This window comes from Diplotaxodon limnothrissa, linkage group LG6, assembly GCF_057381915.1.
Source record: "Diplotaxodon limnothrissa isolate DT_005_m linkage group LG6, D_limnothrissa_male_GT1.1, whole genome shotgun sequence".
In the NCBI taxonomy this organism is placed as follows: domain Eukaryota; kingdom Metazoa; phylum Chordata; class Actinopteri; order Cichliformes; family Cichlidae; genus Diplotaxodon; species Diplotaxodon limnothrissa.
The window spans coordinates 11,228,821-11,254,858 of record NC_140601.1 but is presented as its reverse complement, the minus strand read 5'-3'; the positions used below and the strand labels follow the sequence as shown (position 1 = coordinate 11,254,858).

Sequence of the window (26,038 nt, the reverse complement as noted above, 5' to 3'; positions counted from 1 at the left end):
CCTGTGATTTTATTTTCCCAATTATAATAAAAATATCTATTAGAGATTGGGGTTTAGGCCTATTTTCTGAGTATGAAAAGATGCTGTTTATAACATTGATTATATTACATTAAATATAACTTTTATAAGACACTTAATAAGCGCTCTGCCACCTAAAAACATCCAAAAAATGTCTGACTTTGTTTCGTGCTGCTACGTTATTATTCCGAAAAGCAGCGAGGTTAAAGGTCACCACGAACACTTTAAACTCGGCGTGCTTGACTTTCTCAATCAGACCCACTAACTCTGCAGACCGGCGTAAGCGTCTGGACGTTACCGTGGCAACGAGCCTTCGTAGTAACAACTTCACAGGTAAGACTCGCCGAAGTATTTGTTAGTTCTTAGTTTAATATTTGGTTTATTAAAAGTCGTTTTTTGAGCTTCGGAGCTAACGCCCGCTGCTTTCTAGTTGTGTAAACGCTGAGCTTCACTGTAAGTCCGTTAAACTTGGGTAAGGACTACTAAAGTATGTGTTAACTTTTTATAACAAGTTTAGCAACTTGCTAGCTTATTTGAGGCTCGTCTCCTTATGCTTATTTAAAAGGATAAAATGTCATTTTCAACTGCACGATCTGACTAAGGCAGCGAAATATATACTGTAGCCAAGCGTCTCTTTGTTTGTGTTTGTTTGTGTTGGATGTACTTGCACTAGACAGTAATTTTACTCGATTTAAATTTGAGAGACTTCCTCAATTTTATTAGAAAGTCCGACTTTTTAAACGTATTGTAGTGTCGTCTCAATCAGTCCCCTGCTATTGTGTGCAGCATTCTTTTTTATTTATTCAATGAAAAGCTTTGAATGAACATCTGTGTGAACGTGGAACTGGTTTAACTAGAAAGAAGTATAAGTAGTAGTACTTTAAAGCTATTCACTACCTTAAATTGTGTTTGCTGCTTACAATCGGCATACAATTTCATATGCGGTACATCTGTCTACAGTTTTAAAGCTTAGTTAAAAATGCAGGGTTTATATATTGTGCCAGTATAGTTTGTGATTCAGGCTAAATTTACCTATTTGTCCCTCTCCTCAGAAATTCCAGAGTAAGTCACACAAGAGCTGCTGATGGTATTCCCTGGAGATCAGCATGTTTGATGCCGCCTCACAGGAAAGATCCCGTGATGGATCGTCTCAGAGCCGTGGTAAAGATGTTGCTAGGCCTGGTCACAAGGCGAAGAAAAAGACTCACTCTCCTAAAGTGACTTTACCACCTCTGTGCCCGGAGCCGTTTCGTGTCTTATCAGCTTCTGCAGCCAAGCCCCTGTTCAGTTGTTCCTCTCTCCTCAAAAATGTCCACTCTGATGGACATTTGTCATTGGCAGACTTGCCTCATATTATTGCTAAAGTAGGACCTGGGATAGCCATAGGCAACAAAAAATGGAAAGAAGGACCTCAATTAATGGCTTCAACACTAGGGACAGAAATCCCTGTTAGAATTACTCAGTCGACAACAGAGAGGTACATAATAATACTTACAGATAATTAGACTTTGGCTTTTGTGATACTTTTCAATGCAGTATTTGTTGGGTGTAAGTGTCATTCCAGATAGCATTTATGTTAAAGATAGTTATAATTTATAGCATCAACAAATAAAATTGTTGTCACACTCCCTGTAAATGAGAGAAACTCCTAAATGAATTTCTTGTGTTTCATTTTTTCAGTATTCAGGAAAAAGGTGAATCAAAAACAGCCAAAACTTGCAAGTATAAAAAGATAGCAACCTTGAAACATGGGAGGGCTACCAAACCAAGTATATCTCCCCTCACTGGCGCAGAAGTTGTTCAAATTTTGGTTCAGAAAAGAGACCTGGGAGAATATGAGATTTATTACCTCAAAACAGTAGATGGGGATGCTTACAGGTAAAGATGAGAAAGATTATTTAACACTTGAGTTGAGTTTCATGGTTTGGTAAATCTTCCCTTGTCAAACCATAAATCCACTGACGCATGTCCTCTTTGTTTTTAGACCCTATGACCTGCGAGTTGTCCATCCCAGTGAAGCTGGTCCTGAGCACTATGTCTTCACCTCTAAAACTGTCCTACATGTTACCCAGACGGGTATTGGTGGAACTGTCAGTCTGGCAGAGTGGTATAGACAGTATGTGCTGTGGACAGATTTGCAGAAAATTGCATTTTTCAGGGACTTTAGACTGCAGAAAGCTTTTTTCTGGTAATAAATGTTAATGTTATACCTTTTGCATAACTCAGTGTATAAACTATTTCCTTTTTTCTTTACATTTATTGTTTCCTTTGAATTGTATGTTTTTTTCCCCAGGTGGCATCAAAACACGCGCAAGAGAATTTTTCAGCGCCGGAGAAAGAATCTGGAGGACATGCTGCTCATAGCTGTACCTCAGTTCAGGAATGCCCTGCATCTATTAAAAGGGTGAGTTAAAGCCAGCAACAGTCTAAAGTTTTCAACTTTGAGACAGGTTCAGATTTTCAACAATAAAATATCTTTGACAGAGTAATTGAAGAACTAAAAGAGACACACTGGATGCCTCTGGATGTCTGTGAATGCCACACATTGACGGAATTCAAGAACATACTGATAAGCAAGAATCAGGAGTGTCTGCAGATATTGGAGAAGTTATCACAGTATCACACTCTCACCCTAAATATGGTACTACACCACAGTCAACTTTTATGGTTTCATCATAAGAGACAACAAAGCCTTTTTTTTAATCAAATGATCTCTAAAGACAATTTAATATCCTCAGGTGAAAGAAGACAGCTATAAGAAACACCAGGAGCTGCAGCTACACTTAAAACTTGCTAACGATCCAAAGAGCTTCCAACAACCCATACATTTGCTCATGGCTCATCAGCGCAAGCTGAAGAAAGAGTTGGCCCAGTCTGAAAGCACCTTGAAGAAATTGGGAAATTTTGCAGCTCTTGTGCATCAGATGATTGTGCAGAGTCTCGTGACAGTCATACTAGAAGATGCTATTTCATTTCTCGATCTTTTAAAGGTTGAAAATGAACTCTTATTAACTGTTTGTGGTTGGAAAAAATGTTGATTTTAGCTGTACAAGTCTTTATTTTTCTCTTTCACCCAGTATTTTTATTGTTTACTGTTCTCAAACAATAACCAGAAGAATTACTGATATAAACCTACAATAACTGTGGAGCACCACTGCTGCATGAAGTAATAGATGATGTGTTAGATGAAGTAAAATGACAATGAAGTTATATTTAATGAAATTAACTTTATGTATATTGTCATTCGTTAGAGCAAGGAACTGCCAAAGCGCTCTCTCTTCCACACCGAGCTGCGTTTCAGTGCTGATAATCAGCTGACGGTGGAGCCCCCAATACATCTGTTCAAAGAAGCAGTGAGCCAAGCACTTCTCACTGTAGGTGACTCTATTATTCAGGTAATTTACACGTTTCAGCAGATGCAAACACAGGAGCAGTTTCATTTCTGCAGGACAATCATCATGTACAGAGGGGAAATAATTATTGGATGCTCTGCTGAATTTGTAAGTTTGGTCACTTCCAAAAAAATGAACAGTTTCTAATTTTTATGGTTGTTTCATTTTAATGGAGAGAGACAGAATATTAATACAAAATCAAAAAACATTACAGACAAAAAACATTACAGAAAAGTTATAAATTGATTTGCATGTCACTGAATAAAATAAACATTCGATCCTCACTTAAAACGCAACTTAGTACTTGGTGAAGAAGAACAACGATAACACGTTTCTTCTACTTGGTCACCAGGAGGGCTTTTGGCCCTATCCTCATTTTAGAAACTCTTTAAATCCTCTAGGTTTTTAAACCTGCTTGGTAACTCAAATATTCAGCTCCTCCAACAGATTTTCTACAAAATTGGGTCTGGAGACTGGCAAGGCCCCTCCATCATCTTAATGTACTTTTTGCTAGCCACTTCAGTGTTGCCTTGGTGGTATGTTTTCGAGTCATTGTTATGTTGAAATGACCCATCTTCAGTGTTTTGACTGCAGAAAAGAGGTTCTCAATCAAGATCTTACATTGCATAGCCCAATCCGTTCTATGCAGTTGGATTTGTCATAACTAATGGACTGATTAGATTCAAGATGCAGACTCGGTGGAATTAAAGTGAGACAACAACAGAATGTGACAACAGAAGGATTTCCAGTTACTGATTCCTAAGCTCCGCAGAATATTTCTCCACAGGAATTCTGTCTCTCGCAGTAACTCACTCTGAAATTACGCAGAGAAGAACGAGCAGGTGAGCCAACTTCTCTGTTTCCAGTCTAATGATCAGGCGACAAATGAAGGCTGCTGATCAATACTGATCAGACGATTACCAACATGGGAATTAATCAACTCAGTTGCGCTGACCTGGAGGGCAGGCAGCAGGGGAGAATCTTGCCACTGAAACACAAGGTGTGGTTAGTCATTCACACAGACACACACATGCACTCACACACAGAGAAAGGAGAGATAGAAATTGCAGAGACGAGCAAGACGAAATGAATGAGCCAGCACAGGAGGACTGCAGGACCATGACAGGAATGTAAGTGGTGTGCTTTGATTGGTTGGTTGTAATCTTTGTGCCATGAGGGCTGCGTTTTAAGGCAGAAAATAGTTATTTAGCTCAATAACATACAGATTATTTTAACATTTATAGAATTTGTTTTTTTCTGGATTTTTTTGAGGTTGATATTCTGTCTCTCTCCATTAAAATAAAACTACCATAAAAATTACATACTGTTCATTTCTTTGTGAATAAGCAAACTTCAATGTCAGCAGGGGGTCAAATAATTGTTTCTCTCACTCTATGTTCTGTGAATAAGCCTGATTTAAATTTGGCCTTTGAGACTGTCTGCTTGTATTTACTTCACATCAAACAATTATGCATAGTATAATCACATCAGTGTTTTCTTTATGTTTAGTCAAGCAGCAGCCATGAGTTTGTCTCACATCAGCTTTCATTACTTGTAGAAATGTGATGACTGCGGGTTTTTCCTAGAGGTCAGCAAAGATGTGCTAATCTCTGCTCAGGATTTAGACCATGACTTCAGCTGTATTAACCCTTCTGTAAATACAGGTATGACCTTTTGTATTGGAGTGTTACGGCTCCTGTTTCCTTTATATGAGCTCCTTCTGATGTAAACCCTCAGTACTGATGTGAAAGTGTGCCTCGGCCTGGTCTAAATGTGTCACAGATTTTTTTTTTCTTTTTTTCATTCCCAGTGGACAAAAACACTGATGGGAACACTAGTCAGATTCTGAGAGACATGTCAGCTTGCTGGCAGACACTGCCTAAAGTTGCTTTTCCAGTGGTGCAAGGCAACATGGTGCATGGCTGCTACTCTCCTCTCTCCAAAAGCCAGCTAGAGTGGCACATCAGCATCAATGACATCACAAAAGAAGTTGAGAAGGAGCAGTCTGAGATCATGCAGGCAAGACTGTCACTTTCAAGTCCAGTAATAGCCGTATTAAATGCATTAATCAAACAATCAGATTTATACAGGTGTTTTGTTTTTCTCTGGACAGGAAGCCGAACTAGAGATCCAACAGCTGTATGAGAGCTACGCATGGATGGTACAGATCCATTTGTTTACTTGTCAGTGGAGTCGAGCCTCATTGGAATCCATGAGGGGTCGGCCTGCGTCAGTGTACGAGGAGAACATTAGGAAGGTGCGCAACTGGGCTGAAAGAATCAGTGCAGCTGACTCGTCATTTTCTTCCTCCAATCAGCTGTTCGTCATCCACTGCACCCACACAAAGGAAGCTCTAGGTATGTCTTTATCGAATGAAATGGAAATTGTATCTTGAGTATAGCTTGAAGATTCAAATACTTTCATATACAAGGACCTTTCTTTGGTCAATTCAGCATAGCTTCAAGAAGGAGGAACTAATTGTTCAGTGACTTTTTAAAATCGTGAAGTGCTTTAATGTCCTGGCCCTTGGTAGATAAATTCATTACTTACACTTTGTTCTTCATAATAAATGCCCTCCTCATCTCTCCCTGTGTTTCTCCAGGGCAACGGCTGAGGTTCATCGAAGAGGAAGTGCAAGAGCAACTAGTTGAGCAGATAAGGAAGGAGTCAGAGAGCCTCATATCATATTTGGAGGGAGCTACTGCTGAACTCAAGACAGCACCTCAAGACTTGCGTGACTTCTCAAAATATGCTCTTAGGGTACAGAAACTTTTTAAAATTACTTATTTGCAAAAAAGTGTAGAATGTGATAAAATATAGGAAAAACAGATAGATAGTCTTTTAAGTGAGGAGAAAAAAAAGTCCTTGGTAAAGACTAGAGATGGACCGATCCGATATTACGTATCGGTATCGGTCCGATACTGACCTAAATTACTGGATCGGATATCGGAGAAAAATAAAAAATGTAATCCGATCCATTAAATATCACGAAAGCACCTCACAAAACTTGCAACACGCCGTAACTCGCCTCAGAACGACGTTAGCACGTCGGAGCAGTATGCATCACGTGATAGAGCAGCTGTGGCATGCGGGACCTGTCGGTGGTCTGGATAGCATTTGGAGCTTCGCTAGCAACCTGGCATTTCATCTCCGACAAAGTTATCCCCGAGAGAAGTAAAGCAAGTGTGTAAGTCCATCTCTGAATGTTTGTAAAGCATTCCTGCGTTAAGCTTAACGAGCGACTGCCTCTCGCTCTCCCGCTGCTACTTCAATCGTGAAACTGCTAATGATCAGCTGATCGGCTTTTCTGTGGCGAGTCCGTGTCTCTAGTTTGCTTTTGGCCCACTTTGCACCAGAAAGAGGAAACCAGCGGCTGAACAACAGCAGCACGTTTAAGCTTGATCAGCTGTTGTTAGAATTTATTTAATATTACTTTCTACACCAGGATCTTTTTCTATGTAGCTGACGGCTGGTAACTGTGCAGGGGCGGATCTAGCAAAGTTTAGCCAGGGGGGCTGATAGGGCATTAACAGGGAAAAGGGGGCACAAAGACATACTTTTCTTTCTTATTCTCATTTAAAATGTCTAGCTTTTAATAAATAATTATCTGACACCCAAAGTTTTAATTTGATGTAAAATGAATAGAAGTCAATTACTGTATATAGTGACTATTAAGTCTAATATATATACCCTAGTAAGCTATAGTACTTTTTACTTTGGGAAGGTACCATCTGTGCAGTCTGCAATTTTGTTGAAGAAAGATGTTGAATCTATTTAATATTTCTTGAAAAATAATTGATTTCTGTGCATTTTTTTTTTACACTGCATCAAATTAAGGTTGATTACGTCGATTAAGCATCATGAGGTGGCGCGTGAGGGGTGGTTCCCTATTTTTTATTTTTTTATTTTTGTTGTTGCTGGGAGTTGGAACCCTATTAGTTAGGTTGCTTAATATTTACGCTAAGTACTCTTTAAAATACCAGAATAGGGAGGATGGTGTAGGTCTAAGTTTATTAGATTGATCAGTATTGCTGAACTATGAAGTATTTTTTTTGTATACAGGTATAACAGAATAGCTTTAGTGTAGTTGTTGTTTTAAACTTGAGTATGAACTTGCAGACTTGCAAAATGCAGCAAGATATTTTAAAAAACAGTTTTGTTGATTAAAAAACACTATATCGGATTCATATCGGTATCGGCAGATATCCAAATTTATGATATCGGTATCGGTATCGGACATAAAAAAGTGGTATCGTGCCATCTCTAGTAAAGACTTTAGGCTACTTTTTTGTGGTGTACCCAAAGAAGGAGGGTGGTCAGAACATTCACATCCTCTGGAGGCACCTCTTGTCTTGTCTCTTGACTTCAGCTAAATTATTTACATCAAAGACTGCTTTGTAAGGGTAAATGTGTTCTGAATTTAGATTCCTTTATCCAGGTGATGCTTACTGCATTAAGATGTACATGCTGTTGTTTGAAGACACAGTAGTGAAGAACCCTAGTCTTCACTACTCTATCTATCTATCTATCTATCTATCTGTCTGTCTGTCTGTCTGTCTGTCTGTCTGTGTATGTAGTTAAATTCTAAGCAAAATTATAAATCAAATTTTTTCCTTTGACAGGTGAGGGAATTTGTGAAGGTCTTGCCTGACAAACAGAAACATTTGGAGTACATTCAGTCTCTTCAAAACACGATTTGCATGAACTATAGGAATATGACAGAGGCGGAGCTGACTGTGGAAGAAAAGGTCTGAAAGCAAATGCAAAGAAATGGCAAATACGCTATAAATAACCACAATATTAAGCGTATCATGGCTTTACATGGGATGTGAGTGTGCTCAGGTAACGCCTCGTGCTTCTGTTTGTGTTTTATATTTAGATGCTGAACTTGTGGAATTGCTTTATTCCCCTGTTGAAGGAAGCAGACGACCTTGTTTGCCGCCATCATCCTTCAATGGCTAAAGCAGTGGACATGATGTTCTCATTTCTGTTCTGTGACCTTAAAAATATCGTCTCTGACTCTACATCTGGACCCTTCCTTGATCCTTGCCAAAATGCCAAAGAGATGATGTCCAAACTGAACTACATGTGCATGCATGTAAACACTCTCAGTGCAAAGCTGGACCTGCTTAGTAGGAGCAGTCAACAGATGGGAGGTGAGATGATGCTGTATTTTGAATATTTGAAGGATTGAAAGGTTTGGTTTGGTGAAGATTAAACAAACAGGTGCTTACAAATAGCATGTTTATTCTCTCTATTCTGCTTCCTATTAGAACATACAATAGATCTCACCGTATTGACCACAGATGTTCAGAAGGTCATAGCCCGCAAAGACTTGTGGGAACTGATAGCAGTCTATACTACATGGCTGGAAGAATGGAAGCCAATGGTTTTTAGTGAGGTAACATGAAATCAACCCTTTTCTCTGTTAAACATATTCAGAGTCAAGAACCGCCTCTCATGTTAATGAGATGACATATTTATTTCTTTGTACAAAAAAATTGCAACGGGGTATGTCAATCACAGGTTACCCCATGATACAGTCATGTAAGGCTATGCTAAATGTACATAATGGTTAAAATCATTTTTGATGCTTCTGTACTGGTTAATCCACCAGTATGTGCAAGCCCATTAATCAAAATGATACTTTTACTGCTAAAATAGAATTAATGTTATATGTGAATTTTTTAATCTGCTGTTTTACAAAAAAACTGTAAAAAATAGTAAATCAAATTATTATTTTTGATCAAGACGCCAAATTACGCTTATTTGCTAGCATTCCTGAACAGAAGAATTAGTGGTTGAATTTTATGCTTGATTAATTTCTTAATTAATTAAAAAATTCCAGTGTGGTGCCACATTTCTAAAAGACATGTTTTTCTATTTTTATAATAGGTCATTAAATAAAGCATTGTACTTATATAAATTATATCTACTGATATTTAAACTGTATAGATGTATAAATAATGTTTTGTTATTCTAGCAAACCCTGAGGTATAAATATTGCCAACAGACAAATAACACATGCATTTTTCTGTCAGGTTGTGGTCTCTGAAGCCCAGGATAAAATTACAGAGTGGAAGGAGCAGGCTCAATCTTTAACAACCACCATACCTGCCAGTGATGCAGTGCTGCAGGAGATATTAGGATCTCTGGAAAACATAAGCCATCAGCTTTTAGTCCTGGCCAAGCTACAGAGCCCCACACTGAAAGGAAAACACTGGAGAGCCATTTTAGAAGGTCAGAGAGTGTGCCTATGCTATAGCACTTCCATACTTCTAAAATCACAGTAAATGTAATAGAACTGAAATATATGTTCTCTTGTGCAGACCTGGGCCTAAAATATAAATCAGAGAAGAATGTGACTGTTGCTGATCTCATGTCTCAACAACTTGAAAGTCATCAGAATCTGATTGACAAGGTAGAACACGAGAGAGGTTTTAACTAGAGCAGCTTTGGCAGTTCTGCTAAAGGGAAATAACAGGCAAACAGTCTGCTGAAACAGTTGCTTTTGAAAACACGCAATACGAATCTGACATAAGACGCTGTGTTTTTATTTTGTCAGATTTGCAGATGTGCACAAAGGGAGTGTGACATGAAGCAAACTTTCCAAAAGCTTTGTCACAGATGGGAAGGCAAACTCTTTCAGTTGGATGTATTTGCTCCCCTTTGCGTGGAAACACGGTGCAAACACACTGGGAAGACCACAGAAGGCTCCCTTCTCAATGTGCTAACTGACAGGAAACACCCCAGTGATCCTAGATTTACTATAGGTGAGGCTCAAGTCACTGCAAGCATTATTTTTGAATTACCTTCTAGCTGCTCTGCTTGGAGGAAATGTGTATTTGGTATATTCAGCTTACATGTTGCTTACATTTGCTTTGTGTTTCCTCACACAGATCTGGGAGTACACTTTGCTGAGATTGAGACCAGTTTGATGATGCTGTCCACAATGTTAAAGTCCCCATACAGTGTTGAGTTCAGGCTGCTGCTGGAGGACTGGATTCAAACACTACAAGAACTTGGTAAAGCGGCAACTAATTTTATCTTTAAAAATTGAAAGACTAAGAGAGAATTTATCTTAATGTCCATAAAAAGTTCAAACAGACTTGTAAGAATTATTTTCCCTTCAAATATTTGTAGAGAAGCTGCTTGCTTTACTTGAAAGATATCAGCAAATGTGGGCCTTCTTAACCAACGTGCTTGGTGGGACATTTTTCCGTACTCAAAGAATGGACCTGGTAGGTTCTTGTGCCTTAAACTGTCATGAATGTGAAGTCAGTGTGTTTGATTAATGATGTTTTTTTTAATCTTTTTTTTTAATCTTTTTTTATAGCTGAAGCATTTTCAACCAGTTGATGAGACATTCGAGGAAATGATGGCCTCTATATCAAACGAACCCCGTGTGTTGAACTTAGTTTCCACTGAAACAAATGACAGATTTCGTGGTGATAGCCTTTGCCAGGTTCTTCTTAATGGTTTGTCTGCAATGGAAGTCATTTCAAAACAAATGTCAGATCTTCTTGATGACCTCTGTGAAGAGTGTCCCAGATTCTGGTTTTTGAGTGAAGGGGAAGTGATGCAGATACTCTCTTTGGACCCAACACCTTTTGAATTTCAACCCTTTGTTCAAAAAAGCTTTAAAGGGGTTCATTTGCTTGAAGTTGACTGTGAAATACAAAGAGATGGTGATTCTATATCTGAGTGCCAAAGGCAGATGAAGGTGCTGGGTATTTTTGGCAGCTTCCAAGAACACGTTGCCTTTCAGTCTCCTTTAGAACCAAATGCAGACGCTTTGAAGTGGTTTTGTAACTTTGACAAAAAATTAAAGTTGACCATGGTACAGCTTCTGACACAGTGTGCTGTTGTGAGAAAACAGCTCGAACCATCCAGTCAAAATTTAGCAAGTGACACAAATGCTAGAGACAACCAGCTCCCCAGTGCGGTAGCTGTGCTGGGCCTGCTTTCTGAATATCCTCTTGAGTGCCTTCTGGTGGTGGAGAAGGCAATGTGGTGCAGTGTTGCTCTACAAGCTTTCCAAGAATCGAGCTCAGTGAAGTTCAGCACCATAAAGGCACATATCGCCGCAAAGCTGAAAGACCTTAGCCATTATATAAGAGACGGAGTCACAGGATCTAAAACTGGAACTCAAGTTTCCAAGTACACAATGATGTGTCTGCGAGCTTTACTGCAGCTTACAATGAATCATGCAGAGCAACTACATCGACTCATGGATGTTCCGTGTGCGCGGGAGTCATCTTTTGAATGGCTGAGTTGTATGAAATATTATATTAACTCAGAGGATTATAATGATCCAGCATGTTTTGTGGATATTTTGGGCCATCAAGTCCAGTACAGCTTTGAATACTCTGGCCCAGGAGAGTGGGAGATGGTGCATACACCTTGCACAGACCGGGCAATACTAGGGATTCTTATTGCTCTGACAACCTACAGATGTTGTTCTGTGGGTGGCCCTTCCATGTCTGGAAAGAAAAATACTGTGATCCAGTTAGGAAAAGCGCTGGGGCGACAGGTTGTCCTAAAACAGTGTTATCCAAGCATGATGCCTCGTGTTATTCAGCGGATGTTGGTTGGGGCGCTTCAGGCAGGGGCATGGCTTGTGTTGAACTCTGTGGACTTGCTAACACACAGTGATCTGTCGATACTAGGACAGCATCTAGTTGACATACACCAGTCCTTCAACATGTTAAGAAGAGATAAAAAGGAGAGGCTAAATTGTGAGACAGAGATGAAAATTTCAGATGGAGTCGCGGGATTCACAAATGCTGCTGAGTCAGAATGTCACATGACACTTGCAGGAAAACACATTTCTGCCAGTCTCAGCTATGGATGTGTTGCCATCTCATCAAAAGAAAATATATCTAGAGTTCCTGAAAGTCTGCGATTTGCTACAAGATCTGTCGCATTAACACGTCCAGATTACAGAATAATTGCAGAAGTAATGCTAACTTCCATTGGTTTTTCAGACGCCATGTCGTTAAGTCAACGTCTGGTGTCCCTCATTAGCCTGGCTCAAGAGTCCCATTGTCTACCTGATCTTTTCTCTGACAATGACAGCTGCTTTCTTGTTATCCTGCAAAAGATCATCTCAGCTTCTGAAAGACATTTGCAGCAGGTTGTAAGGGATCGAGAAAATTCAAAGTCCAAAGATTCACTCGACACTGATCTTATGTCGTCACAAAATGAGCCTATCAAACCTTTTGAGGAGGACGGAAGGAAAACTGAAAAGCCTCCAAAGTCACACCGTTGTTATTTGATGGTTGTACAAAGTTTAATGGAAGAGGAAGCGATTGTCAGAGCCATTCTTTCTGTACTGCTGCCCGAGAAGAAGGCCACCTCACAGTTCTACATGCTTTTCAAAGATGTTTTTCCTATAGCATGCCAGTTTCCGCTTGTCCAACAATTTATTGAAGAAGCTGAAAAGAACCAACTTGAAGATGCACTTAGAGAAGAAATACAACAAAAACACTTCTGTTGTGACACAGACATCATTTGCAATGCTCTTACACTCTACCAGACCATGAAATTGTCTCAGGCAGTTTTGCTTATAGGGCCCCCCGGGAGCGGAAAGAGCACCTGTTACACTGCTCTGACTGGAGCACTGAATAGCCTGGCTACTAAGACAGTGGAGTTGGTTTTTGACAAGGACAATACGATTGATGCAGGCTCTCCCCAGGCAGATCAAAAGATATCTCTTTCAAACTGGAGCTTTGTGGAAACTTTAGTCTTATTTCCTAACGCTATGTCCCATGATGAGATATTTGGCTGCTTGTGTGAAAAGAGAGGATGGATAGATGGAGCTCTGGCAAAGGTGCTGCGAGATGCAGGAAGGCGTGAGCATGCAAGCTTTAAACTCTGTAACAATGAGAAGAAAACTGGTGAGACAGTAGTAGTGAAGTGGCTGGTAATGGATGGGGAGCCTGTGGGGCAGCCCGGCTGGTTAGATTACCTAACCACACTGTGCAGTTCTCAGGATGCCTTTCTGGGTCTGTCGTCAGGTGAGACATTGTTGTCTCAGTCAAAACTAAAGCTGCTTATGGAAGTCACTGACCTATGCAATGCAAGCCCCTCTGCAGTGACCCGCTGCAGCCTTGTTTATGTCACGGGAGATGATCTGTGGAAGTCTGTGTGGAAGAGTGAAATAGATGCTCTCTCCTTTAAATACAAACTAGATCACAGAATTGTGAAAATGTGGAATCACTTGGCTGAAGATCTTTTCTCTAGCACCCTTCATTTGCTTGGGCAAAGGAGTTTAACCTCTGCAATCCACACTGAAAGAAAATCTTGCAAAGCCCCCACACACGGACTGCAAGAAGTCATGTCATTTGTCAGGATCCTGCATGCCCTCCTACAACATTTTGGAAAGGAAGTAGAAAAACCTGAGTCAGTGGCACATATCGACACAACAGGTAAAATAACTTGTAACAAATGTAAAACCCCGTAAGCATGGCATAATTATGTTACCCTTACAAAAATGTCATGTCCTTCCCCTCTACCAGATATGCCTCCAGCAGCCACAGGTGCCCAAAGTAAGCAGGAGCAGCTCAGCAGAAACATTTTTCTCCTGGCTTATATCTGGGGATTTGGTGGTCGCCTTCATTCTCGGTAAGATTTTTTTTTATTAAACTTTTTTACTTGGTCACACATTATATATTTACACATACTGAGTTCTACTACCGCCTGTCGATATTTCTCTCTGTAACCAGTGTTCTTCATATATTTCTGTTTTTATTTAGCCACTGGCCACAGTTTGATTTATTAGCCCGCCAAGTGCTCCTAACTTGCAGATACAAAATTGTGGTCCCTGATGAAGTCAGTGTGTATGAACACTTCTTTAGTATCGACACTAAGATGTGCCCCACGAATACGCTGTCGACAGGCTCTGTCATTCCAATGGTTTGTACTTAACATTGCACCTACTATACTTAGAATACATACAGTATTTGTCGCTGCTTCTGAATATTAACAGGTGTCTCAAATGTTTTTCATAGTACAGGAAATACACATATCTCCTGAACCTCATGTTGGAGGCAAAGCAGCCAGTTTTGGTTTCTGGAGAGCCTGGCTCTGGAAAAACCACACTGTGCCAAACTGTGCTGACTTTTGACAAGCCACACATTAACCTACCAGCCAGTCCACTTCTGAGCTCCAGAGACTTGCACACTATACTGAAAAGCATCAGATGCCAGAAGAACTGTAAAGAGACTACTGGCTTCATGGCAAACCAGCCACGCTTGTTTTTGTTTGTTGATGATTTACATGAAGCCCCCTGTGGTGAGTAACAAAATTTATAACAGAATTTATGTGATTCAGTTTGAACCAGATTTAGTACAGTGTGAATCTTTATGTTGTCATTATGCCTGTCATTTTTGTTCATAGACGTCTTTGGAACGTCTGCAATGGCTCTAGAGACACTAAGACAGAGTATTTCAAAAGGAGAGATTCTAACATTTGACACCTACAGCTCCGAGTTGTTACAGTCGGGAACTATCAGCTACCTGGCTGCATGCTGTATATCCGGATTGGATCATTCCCACAGCGGTGTTATATCCCCACGGCTCTCACGCCTGTTTTCTATCTTTGTGCTTGATGGCGTATCCCCAGACATTTTAATGTCTATCTATTCTCCCTGGCTAAAAATCTGGCTCAGTGAAATGCCACTTAATAGGCACATTGGTGAGGATATGTCATCTTCCATCGTCACTGCTACTAATGAGCTGTATCATGCAGTAAGTGACAGATTTCAGCCCTCTGTGCAGAGGCCTCATTTCATATTTTCCCATCGTGATCTTCAGAAGGTGTTTCAGGGGATGTACCTATGGAGGTCTGTAATCTCAAACAAGGAGAACAAGGAGGTTTCACAACCAGGCTTTCCTCCAGCATCGGTTCTCAACATAGTACAGGTGTGGATGCACGAGTGCATGCGTACTTTCAGTGACAGGTTGTGCTCAGAGGATGATAGGAAAACTGTTGTGTCACTCATAGCCAAGACAGCAGCAACACACTATGGAATGAAACTGGCTAATGAAATCGATGGGGACAGTCAGCCAGCAGGTGAAAATACAGACCCTGTAGATCTGCCTAAAGATCTAAACCAGCAAAGCCAATTGCACAGCGCATTAACTAAGCCTGAAAACATCTTTCAGCAACCACAGATTCTTCAGTATTTGGAAGACACGATGGCACAACTTGCATTTGGTCCTGATCTCTCTGAGGCCCTGAAGTCGATAAAACAATATTTTAAATTTAGCCCTTCTTATCAGGAGCAAGACCTTGATACGCTAGTGCAAAAGCTGTGTGTACTTACGGACGGAAAAGAAGAAGGTGAAGGACCTGACTGCAGCATCACAACCAAATACATTTTACACAGACAGAGGGTGAGTCAGTTGTTACACATTATCAGGGCTTTGCTGCTACCTCGAGGTCATGGAGTGCTGATTGGCTCAGATAGGGGCACAGGCCGCAAAACCACTGTCTGTTTAGCTGCCCACCTTACAGGCTATGAGTTATTGGAGATACATGCTGGTAATCAAAATAATCTTCATGAAATCCTGAAAGAAGCTGGGAATAAGACTAGGTCGGATGGAATCAGTGTCATCATACTGGTCCATGAGGAAATCAGCCAGTCTGTCAGAGAAGAATTACTGGTACTGATGGCTCACGGTGCCTGTCCGGCACTCTTCACCGACGAAGAGCTGAGGGACCTTGTTTCCAGAATGACTGCAGCAAAATACTCACGAAGATATCTTATGGACAACTGGATGTTTGAGAAGTAAGAGGAAAAAGTAGCTGATCTAATGCTCATCATGTTGAGAGATAGATTATCACCACATAACTCTCCCAAAACAGACCTAAATACGTTTGGTATAGTCAGTGTCAATTTAAACGTACTTAAATACAGTCTGTAAAGTGATGGTATATGTTTATGTAACATTCAGTTATACTGTAGATTTGGAAAAAACATTTTTAAGAAGGGATATATTGGAAAAAATATTTTGCAGTCAGTTTTAAAGCCAATGTGTGAAAACATTTAAACCAGATGTACTGTTTTTCTTTTTTAACAAAGGCGTTTGAGTCAAGTCCACAGAAATATCCACATATTCCTGCTAATGCCATACAGCATGTCAGAAAGCACTGACATACCTTCCAAAAATGAAGCACAAAGCTGGGTTGTAAGTATTTTTATTGAAACCTATGCATTTATTTCATACCAAAAAAACAACTCAAATACTAAACTACTTTTGAAAGTCTGCAGTGTGGCCAAAAGAGCTAACAACTTTACAAATTGGCTCAGGGTTTATTCCTAATTTAATTTGCACATTATTTGTTGTACAGGGACAAATGGCCAAGGCCCTCAGGCACAGCTGTTGTGTTGAGGTGTACCAGCCGTGGTCTAACCAGTCTTTGGTGGAAGTTGCTGTTCAGTGCCTCAAAACAAGCCCTTGTGAGACACAACATCAGGATTAATCTAAACCCCTTGTTTTTTGTTTTTCTCTCGACTGTAGCGAGACATTACCTTTGTCCTTTTCTTTTTATTAAGTGGTTCGAGGAAGCTCAGAGGCCAGCCTGTCTGTGGCTATGGCAGGGATCCATCGGTCTGCATTCCAGTATGCTTCTGTCCTTCTAAGAAATCAGCCTTTCAGTCCTCAGACTTATATGGAATTCATTGCCCACTTTGGTTACCTCTGCAGCCTCCTGCACAAGCAGTGCCAGGACAAAGCCAACAGGTACCTCTGAGACCAGGAGGTTTCCCTCTTTTCCTTCCTTTATCTCCATTGTTTGATATCCTGCTGCACATATAACAACACATTTGTGAAAATATTTCTGTGAGCACCTTTTTTCCTGTTAAAGCCAAATTATAGTTGGTACAAAAAGCACAACTTTATAGCACAACTGTACCACAGACTACATCCTCTACAAAATGTCACACAGCTACATTAATCACAGTAACCAAAACCAGCAGGCTAACATCCTATTATGTTTTAAACAGAAATGACCATGTTTGTCCACAATAATATTTATATATATATATATATATATATATATATATATATATATATATATATATATATATATATATATATATATATATATATATAATTTTTTTTTTTTTTTTTTTTTTTTTAGAATCGCTGCTGCTGTGTCTCGTTTGGATGCAGTGAACAACATATCCATGCAGCGTAAAGAGCACTTAATAAGTGTGCAGAAGATGGTTTCTGAAACAGACCAGGTAAAGTGGAGAACTTTAGCATGTACTGTTTTAGTTGTTGGTCTGCCTGTCTACTACACAAGGTTATTCACATTGAAAAGTTATTTAAAAGATATGTGTTTTCATCACACTTCAAATGCTTATGTAGAACATACTACACATCAGGGAAAAATGTAGTTTTAAAGAACACGTTATGCTAAAGTAGCCTCAGCTAATATTTCAGTTTAAATAAGCAGCATTCGGTTTATAGCACGTCTGCAGCAAAAAATGATTTGTTTAACTACATACACGCCACGCTTCCATCCTCTCTGTCCTGTAGCGTGAGAAAGAGCTCCTTCAAGCAGTAGAAGATCATAAGAAACTGTTTGAGGAAGCCTGTGAGAAGTGCGCTGCAGAGGACCAGCAACTGTGTTACCTGGAAGAGCAGATTAATCAGGCTCAAAAACAGGTCAACTTGTTTTCTTTTTGTTACAATAAGTAGCTCTAAATCCTTGAAATAACTGAAAGCATTTCTTCGCCCATTATAAAATACCTTTTTATTCATTCGAGGTAGTTTGACAGAAAAAACTGGGAACATTTAATAGTACTGTTACACAAAAATGAGCTTTAAGTTCACATGTAATTTTTTCCCCCAGATAAAACCTGCATTCTTGTCAGGCCTTCAGATTCTTAAGTGTTTGGATCCATCGGATGTGGAGGAGGTGCGCCACTACAGAGACCCACCTGTGGGAGTTGTGCAAGTCATGGATGCTATTTGTTTGCTGTTTAGTCATCCACCGGGTTGGGAAAGTGCTAAACAACTTCTTTCCCAAGCAGACTTTTTCCAGGTGGGAAAAAAATGTCTTGCAGCAAATTTGTTACAGATTTCATTGATTGCAGTGGTCAGTGAATTAAATAGCATGTCATAAGTAGGGTAAAGATAAATCTGAAGTTGTGCCATCATTTATCAGTTTGTGTAGTTATGTTCCAGTTTCTTTGTCAATGTAGCTTTGAGGCTTTAAACTTACTGTCTTACTAACGTCTCCTTGTGCAGGAACTGGAATATTTTGACCGCTACAACCTGACAAATGAACAGCTGCAACAGCTTGGGCAGATAGTTCACAGTCCCCAGTTTGTGCCTGAGGCTGTGCGAGAGGTCAGTAAGGCCTGCGAATCCCTCTGTCGATGGGTCCAGGCTGTGTATGAGTACTGCTGTGTTCAGCAGCGAGTGTTCCTAAAGCAGCAGTTGGAGGTTCAGGCTGCAGAGACGAGAAGTCGGTTGAATCGAGCCGAGCAGCGCAAGCAGGAGGTATACAGCTCACTGGAGGCCACTGAGCTTCATCTGCAGTGTGTTCAAAATGACCTAATGGAACAACTGATGCTGCTACACAAAGCTGAAAGTGCAGAGCAAGAAGCTTCTGCATGTGCTGGGCAGAGTGAGACATATGGCAAAGTTTGGAGGGCTGTTGCTCAGGTAATTCGCAAACATTGTGCATCACTTTTAACATATCACATTTAACATACTTACTTTTGAATGTTTCTTTATTGAAAATTATTTTTTCTCTGTTTTCTGCCCAGGATACAGAGGTACGTAATCAAAACGTGCCAGGAGACGCCCTCCTCTTGGCTGCAACCGTCTCGTATTTAGGCCCTTTTGGACCTGATACACGCACAGAACTGCTGCGCAAGTGGCAGACTCTGTGCCAGACAGGAAGCATCGACATAAACCCCAACGACCCCAGAACCTCTCTGTTTACACAGTTAGACACTGTACCTGGTTCCTTATCTCCTGGTTTTCCCATCCCTGTAACTGAGAGATTGCAGTTGCCTTTGGGTCAGGCATTAGGGATGAATGAGTGGCAAACTGAAGACACTCTCTCTGCCAGGCTGATGGTTAAGCTGTTGCTGTGTGGATACAGAAGTACCTACATCCAGCATTGGCCTCTACTAGTAGACAGCCAGCAACATCTGGAGATGAATTTTCCAAATAGTCTCATCCCAGGTATGTGCCTACATTTTCAAAATGATTAATTACACATGTAGCATTTACTTGGACCAACCACAACATGAAACCATTAAAACCAACTATTATTTTGTAGGTTCCCCTTTGTCAGTTAAAACAGGACTGATTCATGTAGGCATGAACACCACAAAACCTCTGAAGTTGTGCTGTGCTATTATCCGTTAGCTTCTTTGCAGAAGACCATTAGATTGTGTAACGTGTGAGATATGACCTCCATGAATTGTACTTGCTGTTCTAACAAATCCCACAGATGTTTGATCAGATTGGATGAGTCAAGACCTTGAACACTTTTGGGACATTCATCAAAGTTGAAGTTGTTGAAGTGTAGCATTTTGTATGTGTACGCTGAAAGAGGCAATAGGAAAGACTGTCGCCATGAAAGGGTGTACATGGTGTAAACAGTGTTTATGTAGGTAGAATGTGCAAAAGTAGTATCTGCATGAATGCAATATCAGCTCTTCCAGCACTGCACAGAGAAGGCAGAGACTCTACTGGCCTGCTACCTTCTTTTATTTCAATATGCTGCCATCTCATCCCCAGATGGTAAATGGTATTCATCAGACCAGCCCTTCTGCTCATGTTCTATTGTTTAGTTCCAACAATCATGTTTAGTGTAGATGCTTGTCTACAAGGATCAACATGGATACATTGATATGAAATAGCAAACAGGAAGTTGTGTGTAGAGTGAACATCCCACAAGACTTGCTTTTCTGGAGACTTTTATCTAGCCATCACAGTTTGTTTGTTACAATGTAACACATGCATGTTTTTATACTTCTGACACATCAGTTTTAAGAATTGACTGTTTACTTTCTGCCTAATATGCACCCTTCATAGGTGACACAAGATAAGCAGTTACTCACTTCACCTGTTAGTGGTTTGATTGCTGTGGCTGATTTTTTTAACCACTGCATGCTTGTTACCCTTTTTATTTCTATACAAAGACCGTTTTTATGATTTTTAAATCACACAACTCCATGTAAGACTGAATTGTATTGGACCAGTGTATGATAAATATCTACTCAACAGGAAAGAACACAAAACTTGAGGAAGAAATAGATTTTGGGATGGTAATTTGTGGAGATGACGTGGAACTGGTGCACAAGCTGGACCAGGCTGCTGAGAGAGGTGACATAAGAAAAATACAAGTAAAGGTTGATAGTCTGTTTTTTTCACCATAATAATCATTTTTAATCTTTTGTTTTGTAGGTTTGAGAGTACTGGTTACTCATGTGGAGCGTGCAATCCCCAATCTTCAGTTCCTGGCCAAGTTGTCACGTCCTGCTGGATGTTACTTTCCAGGATTAAATCAACCTATTCAGATGGTCCATCCTGAGTTTTGCCTCTTCCTCAGCACATGTCTGCCGATTAGACTACTTAACAGTGGTTAGTTTGATTAGTGGCGACAATTTAACTTTACACCAGATTTCATTCCTGATTTTATTTGTAGAGCAAGTAAAATAAATGACATTTGTCTTGGTTAACACCAAATGTTAATGTAGAGACTAGGTAAACTAGATCCTCTTCTGGAAATTCTCTGGAAAACGTTTAGTTAGTAGTTGTCTTGTTCTTGTGCTGTAGGGATCCATCCATCTATCTTGGCTCAGGTACGTGTGGTTGACCTTTCTCTGAGCTCAGAAGACATCCCAGAGCTGATGCTGACACAGCTGCTGCAGGCTAAGTGTAAAGAGCTGCTGATTCAACACTTGCAATTCCAGAATTACAAACAGGAGCTGCGGGAGAAACTGGCCACAGAGGAGGTGACTAGACCAGCCTTTTGCATCATACTGATGTCAAGTGACTTACCTTGTGTTAAACAAAACAGCACTGAATGTAAAGTAGTTTAAAACCCAATCCATCATGGTCATATAAGGAGCTTGCTTATGCTGTAGTTCTTCTGAAAATTGGGCATTTTATATCATGTCATGTTCATGTTATAAGCTGAACACATTCATGCAGAATATTTTGACCTGACTTTTATTGTCCATTTTATCAATGGTATTGTACTTTGTACCAGTTGTGTCCTGAATTTTTTAGGGTTGGTTGTATTTTTTTTCAGTCAAACTGCAGTGTCAGCTTTAAGTCTTACCTAAAAGTTTTATGTTAAATTTTAATAGTTATTTCTGATTCTCATCTTAGGACGCTCTAATGGGTTACATCCTGCAGTCTAACACTGTCCTGCTGCAAGACCCGGATTTTCTTCCCCGTGTAAAAGTTTGTCAAGAAGTGACGAAGAAGCTGCAGGATGAGATGAAGCAGCTGAGGGAGCAGCTGGAGCACCATGAGTCCCTGCTGGCAGTGCCTCGCCACTTCGTGAGGCTGGGTGCCGCTCTCTACCAGACCCTGCAGGCTGTGTCCAGTCTTTCCCCTGCCTATTATTTCTCCCTACATGGCTTCATGACTGTGATGCAAGAAGCTTTCACTGGGGAGGACAGGATAATAGGGAAAGTTCCAGGGAGCATAATACAAGAGTTGATAAACACGATGGTAGTCAAAGTGCTGGTACAATACAGGCCTTGTCTTTTCAAGACCCATGCTGCTGTTCTGAAGCTGCTTGTGTCTTTAGCCCTGCTCCAGCACAACCAGCTGTGCTCTGAGGGTGAGAGGTTGGCCTTCCTCATAGGCCTTGGAGACACACAGCATCCTGGGACTGATTCACCATCCTCCATCGCTGATCTTCCCAGCTGGATTTCCCCACTTATCCACTCAGAGCTACTTCGCTTGGAAAAGATTCCTTCATTCAGAGGCCTAATTGCCTCACTCTGTGCTTCCCCGAAGCAATGGCAGGAGTACCTTCACTTTCCTTCCTCTACAGTGTTAGGGCCCGTTCCCTGTCGTTCTCACTGCCATCTCTCTTTGCTGCAGCGGGCTCTCCTCTGGAAGACCATGATCCCCGACTGTCTGGAGGGACTAGCAGATGCCATAAATGCCTGTCAACTCTGCCTGCCTCAAAAGAAAACAGAGACTGAAGCCCCTCTCGTTGGGAACCCAGAGGCATGCTCACTATATTTGGTCAAACATAAGGAGCCCATCATTCTTACATTGCCCAATCCAAATAGAGATATGCAGATAAGCATTGAGCCTCTTTGTTTAATAAACCAGTTGGCCAAATGTGTACCAGGAAAAAAAGAGGTGACAGCACAGTTTTTTCTGCCATTATAGAGTTACTCCTGTAATACAGTGCTTGATGCATTTCTTCCTATGCTTTAGATTCAGGTGAAAGTCCTTTCCTTTTGGGCTCTCTGTGACAGAAATCTCTTCCTTTCAATGCTGGACAAAGCTGCTAATGACGGCCACTGGTTGGTGTTTAACAACAGTCATCTGTTCGAACAACTGGATGATGACGTAGTGGCTAAACTCAGTCATTTAATCTCCTCAGTCAAAGGTAGGGGGTAAATCAAAATCAGTTTAAATGTATTTATAGAACTTGTCCAGTCTTTATGTTTGTGGATTCTTCCGCCTACTTATGTGCCTCATCCTATTAAACAGAGAAGCCTTGTCTGATTCACCCCAGCTTCCGATTGTGGTTTATAACTCAAGAAAACACATCACACCTCATACCAGGTAGATCTATTATGTTGCTGCTTTTTCAAATATTTATTTCCATCTGTTCTATTTTACTCTAAATGTGACCCTAATTTATGAAATGAAGATCTTGTTGTACTGAAGCATACTTTTGTCATGACAGCGAACAACTGTTAAAAGTAGCATCACTGTTGGTCCATTCAGCTTGAAGATTAACATGTAACTCTGTACTTTAGTACACTTCCAACCTTTTACAGTGTAAGGAGAGCTATTTTTCACAGGTATATGTGAAAGATTCCTAAAGTGAAGCTTTTGCACAGACCATGTCATGGTTTGTTTTTAGTGACAGAGTGCTTTATGTAGGTCAGCAGTGACCAAAGGGGCACTTACACATTTTGTTTCTCCTATGCTCGTGTGAGTAATATTGGCTGGCGTGCTGGAAATGTGTGTTATAAATGTGCTTTCAGAAAAACAGCTACTCCAGTTTTGCTCTTGTTGTAATAATCATAATGATTGAAATGACTGTCTTTATTTTTAAACAGCGTCAGTGCGAATGTGTGCTCTGCATCTGGTCTGTGACTCTTCCTGGGATCTGAAGGAGGAGCTGAGCTGTTCTTTGCGACAGGTGGCATCCATCAGTCAGCCACAGTTGGGTATCATGGCTGACAACAAGTCACTCCTCCGCTGCGCTATCTTTCACTCTGTCTTGGTGCAGCGACAGACCTACAAGTATTTAGGCCAGGGAAGAATCTATCACTGGTAAGGAAGTAAATATGCATTGTATAAATTGTTTATGATGAAGAGGTAGAGGTTGTTGTATGATGTTTAAAGATTTATAATCTAAATAAATGTATACATTTTCTTCTTGTTTTTTTGAAGGAGTCAGGAGGACCTTCATGCTTTAGTGGATGCATATATTCATGTTGCCCATCTGTGCCATGACAAGACTAAGGTTTTGCAATATTTAGCAGGTGAAGCAATATGAAAATATAAAACACCCTAATTCAGTTACTGTTCGATTAATTAACTTTTGCTTTCCATTCGTAGTCAGTCTAGTGTATGGTGGCCATGTGACAGACTCTGCAGATTTGGAGGTGTTGGAGGACATTGCCAAGACCTGCTTCACTACAGCTTCACGTCACTTGAACAGCGGACCGCACATCCTTTCGAAACTTGTCAGAAGTTCTGGTCACTCTGGTAACTGGACATTTTTCTACCAATTTAACTAACATTCACTGTTGACGAGAAATGGTTCAATTTTTTCTTTAAAGCTCTCAGAACACTGGTGCATCAATACTGCACCAAAATGAGACTGAATTCCAGACTTAGAGCTGGTGTGTGTGTGTGTTTTTGTGTGTTTGTGTGCGTGTGTGAGAATGCTTTTCTGTTGGCTGCTCTCTGTAAAATAGATTTGGGATGTTTTATGCCCTCAGATTTGTCTGGACAGCTGCAGGTCGTGGAGCAGGGTCTTTGGGAATCAGCAAACATCAGCGAGCCCGTGGTGCTGGGCTTTAATGCTGACATAACGACTGAGATAATCAAGATCACCAGCTACAACATGACCATGTTACTGCGGACCTCGCAAACTCCCCTTCGATCAGTAAGGCGTTTTAGCACCAAAGAAAAGCAGCTTGCTACGCTGCCAGCGTTCAGTGATGCCAGAGTCAGACTGGAGGGTCTGAAGCGCTACCTCACAAGCAAGAATGAAAGTGCAGGAGCTCTTCCTCGTGGTCCTGTGCGTGACTTCCTCCAAGCTGAGTGGGATGATCTCATTGACTCGGTATCCTTGCTCCTCTCACAGCTGCAGCAGCCTGTTCAGTATTCGCTGACCTTCGCGTCCCTCCTCAAGCTCACTGACTTGTCTGGCTTGGAGAGGAGGGCAGAGTTGCTCAGTGCATATCTGTGGCACCATGATGCTTCAGATCCACCTGGTGCTTATCGACTATCTGCTTTTAAAAACGCCAGAGGCCTGCTGGTGGCAATGATGAGAGAGGCTGCTCAAGTATATCGTAAATATATCACTGATATAATTCTACAGTTCCAGGTAAAGCATTCAAATTAAAAATTATAGTAAACACTTATTTCCTTACCACTAAACATGTTAGTAAGGATAATAAGCTCTGATGTTCTTGTCCACACAGGTTCTGTCTTACAGCACATACCCCATCTCACTTCCTCTGGATTCTGTGTATTTGTGTGGCCTGGAACTTAAAGGGGCATCATGGGATACACAACTGCAAGTCCTACAGGACACTGTCTCTCCTCAGTCTTGCTCAGTACCACTTCTTTGTGTTAAAGCTCAAGTCAGGAGCACAAACAGTTCCCATGATACAGCCCCCTGCAAAAGTTCATATTTAATGGATAACAGGAATGTTCACTGTGCAGCCGTCGTTTCCTTAACTACCCCTCAGGTACCAATCTACCACTGCCCACTCTATCTGGACGAAGGGTTGGAGAGTGGAAGCTCAGGACTGGCTGATGTTAACATTATCACAAAAGTCCCCCTTCATACCAATCTAGATCCTCTTCTGTGTAGTTTGAGAAGGGTGAGACTAGTGAGTAGACTCTGACTGTACTCAGCTGCCTTATCTGCTGTGATTGTTAAATGAAATGATGCAAAGATTGTAGTATACAGTATGTCATGAGGACTGATGCTCCTGTGATTTTATGTGAACCTTCAAATAAATTTATAAATCCACTTTCATGTCTCGTCATTCTTGTTCTGAAAAAAAGAAAGAATTTAACAAACTTCTATAAAGTGATTATTTCAGCTCCACACTATCTTCTCTTCTTTTGGATGACATTCCCTAAAATAGTTGAAAGTACTTTTCTGAATAAAATGTGACTCAATCTGTAGATGGCAGACGCACA

The 26,038-nt window shown here is 40.7% G+C and overlaps 2 protein-coding genes across 3 annotated transcripts in view; both read left to right on the top strand.

Moving 5' to 3' along the window:
• LOC146630152 (extracellular serine/threonine protein kinase FAM20C-like) overlaps window positions 1-26,038 on the top strand; it is a 39,932-nt gene that overhangs the window by 10,894 nt on the left and 3,000 nt on the right. The gene's annotated exons all lie outside the window — the stretch shown is intronic.
• Window positions 863-25,860, top strand: dnhd1 (dynein heavy chain domain 1). Its single transcript, XM_085356785.1, has 43 exons — window positions 863-1,495; window positions 1,699-1,896; window positions 2,003-2,206; window positions 2,312-2,422; window positions 2,503-2,659; window positions 2,757-3,008; window positions 3,270-3,413; window positions 4,969-5,074; window positions 5,221-5,429; window positions 5,524-5,767; window positions 6,013-6,170; window positions 8,033-8,158; window positions 8,290-8,566; window positions 8,684-8,811; window positions 9,452-9,650; window positions 9,740-9,831; window positions 9,976-10,183; window positions 10,310-10,435; window positions 10,554-10,651; window positions 10,747-13,840; window positions 13,931-14,036; window positions 14,168-14,327; window positions 14,423-14,705; window positions 14,811-16,203; window positions 16,498-16,603; window positions 16,767-16,875; window positions 16,972-17,158; window positions 17,559-17,661; window positions 17,960-18,088; window positions 18,276-18,467; window positions 18,674-19,093; window positions 19,198-19,621; window positions 20,672-20,770; window positions 20,852-21,028; window positions 21,224-21,402; window positions 21,782-22,774; window positions 22,853-23,027; window positions 23,132-23,206; window positions 23,710-23,926; window positions 24,047-24,138; window positions 24,215-24,364; window positions 24,601-25,211; window positions 25,309-25,860. Exons 1-43 carry the CDS (start codon window positions 1,125-1,127, stop codon window positions 25,735-25,737), a joined length of 13,311 nt encoding a protein of 4,436 aa, XP_085212911.1. The 5' UTR covers window positions 863-1,124; the 3' UTR covers window positions 25,738-25,860.